The sequence below is a fragment of the Arachis hypogaea genome, chromosome 11 (genome assembly GCF_003086295.3).
Source record: "Arachis hypogaea cultivar Tifrunner chromosome 11, arahy.Tifrunner.gnm2.J5K5, whole genome shotgun sequence".
Lineage (NCBI taxonomy): Eukaryota > Viridiplantae > Streptophyta > Magnoliopsida > Fabales > Fabaceae > Arachis > Arachis hypogaea.
Window position 1 is genome coordinate 109,392,955 of NC_092046.1, and position 8,150 is coordinate 109,401,104.

Sequence of the window (8,150 nt, forward strand, 5' to 3'; positions counted from 1 at the left end):
CTTATCCTTTAAAGAGAATGGAAATAGCAGCAGCTTGTAGATGTCTGGATGCACACCACTTATTTTGACAGTTTCATAAATCCTGAGGAAGATGGATAAGTGTTGGTTTGGATCTTCAAGTGGACCTCATCCATAAGAGCAATTATTCTGCACCAGAGTAATAAGTTGAGGCTTCAACTCAAAGTTATTTGCATGAACGTTGGGAGTGAGTATGCTACTCCCACAGTTTCTTGCATTAGGGATAGTGTAAGAGGCCAACACCCTCCTTGCAGGTTGAGCATTGTTGGTTACTTCTGTCTCATCCTCCATGACTTGCACAATCACAAACAAACCAAATAAAAACTGGATATTCTAATGCTAGAATGTGGTTAGAGGGTTAGATGACACAATGTGTCAAACAGTTAATATGCTTAAAAGAAAACAAAAGAAAAATGCTTAATCTAGATTATCACCTTACATACTCATTGTCAATCTAAATCAATCCCCGGCAACGACGCCAAAAACTTGATGGGTGGAAATCAGATTCCACACCAAAACTCTCCGGCAAGTGTACCGGGTTGCATCAAGTAGTAATTACTCACATGATTGAGGTCGATCCCACAGGAATTGATGGCTTGAGGAATTTTAGTTAGGTGATGAATTTAGTTAAGCAAACAGTTAATGATTTGAGTGAAACTTGAATAGCAGAAGCTAAATTGCATGAAAATAAAAGGGAGAGGGCAAATTGACAGAAAAATAAAGTGCAGAAGAGATAAATTGCATAAAACTTAAAGTGCAAGAAAGTAAATGAACTGAAACTTAAATTACAAAAAAAGTAAATTGCAGAAAATTAAAGTGCAAGAAAACTAAATTACTGAATCTAAATTGCTGAGAAACTTAAATTGCTTGAAGATTAAAGGGATTTGGGAGCTGGGATTCAGAATTTAACAAGAAAATGTAAATTAAAGCAAAATAGAAAGCTATTAGATGAAAGGATTCAATGCAGTAGCAAAACAGAAAGGAAAATTGCTTGAAGAAACAAACAGCGAGAAAACTTGATTCAATTATGAAATTCTTAAAGTTAAATTGAAGATTCATGAAGAGAAATGAGATTAGAAAGAAGATCTAGATCTCAAGTGCTCTCTTGATCAAGCAGAAAAGTAATTGCAGAAGAAGAAAATGAAAACAGACAACTAAACTCAGATCCAGTTCTTAGAACAATTGAGAAGAGAGGTGAAAGATGATTCCCAGATTTAGAATCAATGAAGCTCTTCAATCTTAATTAAAATTCCAAGAACAGATAGAAGAAGTTACAGAAGAAATGAAAATGAAAACAACAAATGAAATTAGATCCAATTCCTAAATTCTCAGAATTATGCAGAAGAAGAACAAAGTTGAATTTCAGATCCAGAATTGAAACAGAATTTCTTCAATCTCAATACAAAATTTAAAATAGAAAGTAGAAGCTGCCGAAGCAAGATCAATCAGAAAGAAAACTCAGATCTCAATCCCAATTCCCCAAAATCAAAATGAAAGCTTAGGTGAAAAACTAAAATTGAGCTAAAAGGTAAAATGTAAAAGTGAGCAAAAAGGTTAAACTAAAAATTCAAAAGAAGGTCCTCTACAAATCAAACTAACTCCTATTTATACACTTTCTAATTTTCATCTTCAGACTTGGAGTGGGCTTTTCAAATTGATGAAGAAGTGGATCCGAAATTGGCTTTTGATTTGAAAATGAACCATGGGCCACCTCCCAGTGGAGAGCGCAGTGTAGTAAGGTAATGCAGCGCTCAATGGCTTTGTGTGCCTTCAAATTTTTGTCTCGTGCCAAGCCCATATGCATAGCAAAGTAGCGCTCAGTTAACGAATTGAACGTAGCGCCCTTTGCCTTGGAGTGAGGCTCCCACTTCGAGCCTTGGTGGCTTCAATTTTGCCAATTCCCTTGTGAAGCATAGTGCTCAGTGAACTAAGTTCACGTAGCGCCCTTTCTTTATGCGCTTGTCCCCTTCTTCGAATCTTGGTGAAGCCATTTTGGCCAATTTCCTTGCCAAGCCTTGTAGCGCGCTTCTCTTGGTTCATGGGTTCAAACCTTGGCTGCCCCCTTTGCTATTGTCGCCCCTTGATTTTCTTTGTTGAGCCCCACGAAAAAGGTAAAACACTTAACATAGTGCTCTCTCCATTTGAGCACTACCCTTGTTCTATTTGGCATCCTTGGGCGCTCAGTTAAGAGACTTCACGTAGCGCCATTGCTTCTTGGTTGGTGTTGGTGCTTTAGCGCTCAATTAGAGAACGTTGTGCTCAATTAGTGAGCACTATGCTCCTTGCCTTGGCTGAGTGCCACGCTTCTTTGAATGATTGCCACGCTTGGTTGGGCACGTTTTCCATGTTTCTTTCTTTTCTTCACCTACAATTAATCAAACCAACCAAACAAAGCATCACCAAATTCACAAGATTCATAAATGATCCAAAAACCAATTAATTCTAGCTTAAACCTTATGATTTTGTGTCAAATAAATGATGGTTGATTGAATTGACATAACCATGCAAATTCACTCCAAATCACTTACTTGTAATGCAAGAAAGTGCATAAAACCTAATGAAACAAGTGAAAAATGCTTGAAAATCTAGAATAAGATGACTTGTCATCACCTATTTAAGGCGGCTTTGGTTGTAATGAATATTTTGGCACTTTATTTTGATTAAGCCGTTTATGATTTATTGTTTGCTTGCTCGGGCCGTCGTGGCTTTTACTTTCTTTGTTGTTTTTGTTTATTTGGGCCGTCGTGGCCTTTTGATGTTTTGGTTTACCTTTTTATGGTATTTACCGTTTTTGGCACTTGCTGCTTTTTAAATTGATTTTTGGGTCCCTTTGGTTCCCGGGGTGATCAATCCCGGGTTTCTGTCAGGTCGACCAATCGTCGTTTGTCGTTTTGTCACATTGGCGTATATCTTGCAAAAGACAAAGTTATTATATACGCATATATAGAACTCAAGACAAAGAAGTGATGTAATACATAATTAAGTGAAAGATATGGGAGTGAAAAAGAATGCAAAGAAAATTAAAGTGGAGGGAGCGAGGTCGTCAGATCGTGTGGTTGTTTTTTCTTATGAGTAGAACCTCTTTAGGTTTGCCATGTTCCATGTTCTCGGCACCTCGCTTCCATCCAACCTCTCCAACTTGTAGGCTCCTTTTTTGAGGACTTCTCTTACCCTGTAAGGGCCTTCCCAGCTTGCAGCCAATTTGCCTTCTCCTGGGGTTGGTAGCCCTATGTCGTTGCGTCGTAAGACCAAGTCGCCTTCTCCAAGACTCGTTTTCAGCACTTTGCCATTGTACTTTAGGGCTATTCTTTGCTTAATTGCTGTCTCTGTTAGATGTGCCATTTGTCTTGTTTCATCAATCAGATCCTTTTCGACTGCCTCGCTTCCCCCTTCGAGGAGAAACCTTGGGCTCGGTTCCCCGACTTCGACTAGGATGACTGCGTCGACCCTATATGTGAGTCGGAAGGGGGTTTTGCCGGTAGATGATTGGGAGGAGGTTCTGTAGGACCATAAGACTGAGGCTAGCTCGTCTGCCCATGAGCGCTTCTTCTCTTCAAGTCGTTTCTTTAGCCCTTTTAAGATGACTTTGTTGGCTGCCTCTACCTGGCCGTTGGTTTGGGGGTGCTCGACTGAGGAGAAGTTTTGCTTGATTCCCAGTCCTGCTAGGAATTCTTTGAACTTCTTGTCAGTAAACTGTGTCCCATTATCCGATATGACGGTTTCTGGGATTCCGAACCTGGTGACCACTTGCCTCCACATGAATTTTTGGCAATTCGCTGAAGATATGCTAGCTAGTGGTTTCGCTTCCACCTATTTGGTGTAGTAGTCTATGGCTACTATCAAGTATTTCACTTGTCCAGGCCCAGGCGGGAACAGTCCTAAGAGGTCAATTCCCCATTGGGCGAAAGGTCGGGGGGCCATCATCAAGCTGAGTTCTTCAGGTGGAGCTTTGTGGAAGTTGGCATTTTCCAGGCATTTTTTGCATTTTTTAACGAACTCCTGGGCGTCCGACATCATTGTGGGCCAGTAATATCCTGATCGGATGATCTTTCTTGCCAAGGATCTTCCTCCGATATGGTGACCACAATACCCCTCATGGACTTTGCTTAGGACGTAGTCCGTTTGGTCGAGGCGTAGGTATTTGAGTAAGGGTTGGTGGAGCCCTCGTTTGTACAGCTGTCTTTGTATAATCGCATACTTGGAGGCTTCCCTTTTGGTGGTTTGCACTTCTTTCTCATTCTCGGGAGTTTCGCCATGCTCCAAGTATCGGAGGATAGGGTCTATCCAAGAGGGGGGTTCGGCATTTGGGTTGCGCACAAGATGATTGCGGGTTCAGTTGCTAGCCCTTAGATTAAGGATTTGTTTCCCGTCCCGGGCTTCGTGCTTGCTAGCTTGGAGAGGAGGTCAGCTCAGACGTTTCTCTCTCTAGGGACATGCTAAATTATGACTTCCTCAAAGCTTTTGCATAGCTCCTTTACCTTTTCCAGGTATTTTTGTAGTAGTGCATCTCTGGCCTGGTAGCTGCCGTTTATCTGAGAGGTGACGATCTGGGAGTCGCTACTAACTTCTACTCTTAATTCTCCGACCTCATTGGCTAATATTAAACCTCCTATCAGGGCTTCGTACTCTGCCTGGTTGTTAGAGACTGGGAAATCAAACTTGATCGATTCTTCATAAGCTACTCCTACCGAGTTCTCGAGAATGATCCCAGCTCCTCCAAACGTTTGGTTGGATGCTCTGTCTAGATGGAGTTTCCACCGTGTGTTCGGCATGTCGGGAGCCTCTCCTATGACTTCTACTAGGAAATCTGCCATCGCTTGGGCTTTAATTGCCTACCTGGGTTTGTATTGCAAGTTGTATTGGGATAGCTCTATTGCCCACGACATCATTCTTCTTGTGAGGTCGGGTTTCTGGAGGACATGCCGAATGGCCTGGTCGGTTCTGAGGATGATCACGTGCCCTTGGAAGTACTGTTTTAGTCTTCTGGATGAGGTTAGTAGGGCGTAAGCCAACTTTTCCAACTTGGTGTATTTCAACTCCACCCCTTGGAGTATTTTGCTGATGAAGTATATTGGGTGTTGAGTCTTGTCTTCTTCTCAGACAAGGACTGCCACCATGGCTTGTGTGGTCACTGCTAGGTATAAGTACAGGGGTTCCCCTTCTCTAGGTTAGTTGAGTACGGGGGTTCTGAGAATATTTTTTTGAAGTGGCTGAATGCTTCTTTGCATGCCGGAATCCACTCGAAGGCAATTCCCTTCTTCATTAGGTTGAAGAATGGGATGGCCCTTTTCGCCGAGGCACCGAGGAACCGGGATAGAGCTGTGAGCTTCCCAGTGAGTCACTACACGTCTTTGACGCATCCAGGGCTTGTCATTTTGAGGACGACTTCGCACTTGTCTGGGTTGGCCTCTACCCCTCTTTGTGTTATCATGAATCCTAAGAATTTCCCCGCTTCCATGGTGGATGCGCATTTGAGTGGGTTGAGCCTCATTTTGAATTTCCTCAGTTCCTTGAAGACATCTTGGAGGTCGTCTATTAGCCTGTTCGGCTCTGCTGTTTTTACCAAGATGTCGTCGACGTACACTTCTACGGTCTTGCCGATGAGGTTATGGAAGACCTTGCTCATTAGCCTTCGATAGGTGGCTCCTGCGTTCTTCAGCCCAAATGGCATTACTTTGTAACAATAGGTGCCTCCTGGTGTTATGAATGCCGTTTTGTCCTCGTCAGGTCGGTGCATTGGGATCTGGTTGTAGCTGGAGTATGTGTCCATAAAGCTGAGAAAATGATACTCTGCTGCCGAGTCTACTAAGGTATCGATGTTGGGGAGGGAGAAAGAGTCTTTTGGGCATGCTTTGTTCAGGTCAAAATAGTCAACGCACATTCTCTACCTCTCGCTGGCCTTTTTGACTAGGACGACGTTGGACAGCCATGTCGAATACTCAAGTTCTTTGATGAATCCTGCTTCCAATAACCCGGCTGTTTGTTTGGCGACTTCGTCAGCCCTTTCTTGAGACATCTTTCTTCACCGCTGGGCTACTGGTTTGGCGTTAGGTTTTACAGCTAGTCGGTGGGACATGACCTCGGGATCCAATCCAGGCATGTCTGATGGTGTCCACGCGAAGAGGTCACCGTTCGCCCTTACGACCTCCATGAGGGGGCCCTTGAGTTCGTGGGGCAGGTTCCTGTTTTCAAAGGTAAACTGGTCTGCCGACTTTCCTATCTGAAACTTTTCCATGTCCCCCTCTGGTTGTGGTCTCGGCTTGTCCTCCATCATGACGTCCAGGTTTGCCAAGAACATGCCAGCTGCCTTCTTAGATTCTTTCCTTAAGGAGAGACTGGCGTTGTCGCAGGCGACCGCCGCTTCTAGGTCTCCCCTTATGGAGCCAACTGTTCCCTTGTCCGTTATGAACTTCATTCTCAAGAATTTAGTGCATATTACAGCTGAGAGTTCGTTGATGGTCTTTCTCCCCAGGATGATGTTGTAGGCTGTGGAGTCTCCGAGGACTACGAAGTCTGCCATAACCGACTTCCTGGCGTCACCAGTTCCTAGGTAAACTGGGAGGGAGATCGTCCCGTCGGGTTTATGTAGTTATCGCCTAGTCCCATGACTCCGTGCTGGTGGTTCTTGAGGTCAGACTCTTTGAGCCCCATGGCGTCGAATACGTTTCTGAATAGGATGTTAGAGTCGGCCCCGGTATTGATGAGGATTCGTCTGACTAACCCTGTCCCGACCATCGCTGTGACCACCTTGGGGGGGGGTTCTCGGGGAGGTCGTGAAACCATTTATCTTCTGGGCCAAAGGATATCGTGGGAGGTCCTCTGCTGACAATGGGACCTTCTGTCGAGATGGATAGGATCCGGGTATCCTTTTTTGTTGCCGACTTTGATTTAAGAGGGCTGTCGTGCCCGACCACGATGTTGACCACAAAGGTTGAGGGGTTGTTGGCGTCCCCTATGGGTTCTTGCCTTGGCTTCACAGTCTGGCTACGATCTTCCTCGGAGCATTCACATTCCCGTCTCCTCGGCTCTCTGATGAGCTGGGAGAATTCGCTCAGCTTTCCATCTCTGATGGCCTGCTCTAAGGCATCTTTGAGATCGAAGCAGTCTTGGGTTTTGTGACCGAATCCCTTGTGATAATCGTAGTAAAGGCTTTTGTTGCCTCCCGTTCTTTCTTTCAATGGTCTAGGTCTGGATAGGATTTCCTTGTCTGCAATTTGTTGGTAAACCTCCACTATGGGCGTCGTGAGTGGTGTGTAGTTTGTGAACCTTCCTACCCATGGGGGTTGCTTGGATTGCTTGGCTATGGTGTCGTCCCTGGGAGCTTCCTTGTATCTGTCGACCTGGGGGGCCTGCCGAGCTGAGGGGTTTGAGAGCTGCCGTTTGTTGGCTGCTACAACCTGACTCACCTCCTCATCATTGATGTATTCCTTGGCCACGCTTTGAATCTCCTGCATGGACCAGAGAGGCTTAGTAGTGAGGTACTTCCTAAAGTCCTCGTTTAGCAGGCCGTTCGTTAGGCAGAGACTAGCGACTGAGTCCGTAAGGCCGTCGATATCCAAAAATTTGTCGTTGAATCTGTCCAGGAACTTTCTGGTTGGCTCCTCGGGTTTTTGGATAACCCCTAGTAAGTTAATTGGGTGCTTTGCTTTGGCTATGCATGTCATGAACCGAGCCAAGAAGCTCTGGGAGATGTCCGAAAAGGCCGTGATGGATCCTTGTAGGAGCGCGTTGAACCATCGGATCGCTGGGCCGACCAGCGTCACGGGGAATGGTCGGCATCTGACCGTGTCGCCTACTCCTTCCAATTTCATTCTTGCTTCAAAAGCTGTGAGGTGCTCCTGGGGATTACTCATGTCTGTTGGCTTGTCGAAGTTCTTCGGAAGCCAGACCTTGAGGATCGAGGGGTGGAAAGGAGTGGCTCCAATGATGATGGGTTCTTGTTGTTTCTTGGATTTCCCACTTTGGGACTCCCCGTGGCTCTCGAACCTGCCTTGGGTAGGTTGAGAGGTCACCTGTTTATGCACCTCATCGCGCTTTGTTGGGCTCCTTTCTCTATTCTCGTATCTTCGGGAGGGGAGCGGGTGCGGGTGCGGGATCGGCTGGCGTCATCGTGGGATCGGCTGACATCGCCT

General features: G+C 45.2%; 1 protein-coding gene across 1 annotated transcript; it reads right to left on the reverse strand.

The window, feature by feature from the left end:
• Positions 1 to 6,734: 6,734 nt before the first annotated feature.
• On the reverse strand, positions 6,735 to 7,871 carry LOC112721615 (uncharacterized). Its single transcript, XM_025772662.1, has one exon. It carries the CDS (start codon positions 7,869 to 7,871, stop codon positions 6,735 to 6,737), a length of 1,137 nt encoding a protein of 378 aa, XP_025628447.1.
• Between the last annotated feature and the right edge of the window lie 279 nt (positions 7,872 to 8,150).

What these genes read in the sequence shown, in the direction of transcription:
- LOC112721615 (XM_025772662.1), bottom strand. Translation starts at nt 7,871, where the DNA reads ATGAGTAATCCCCAGGAGCACCTCACAGCTTTTGAAGCAAGAATGAAA.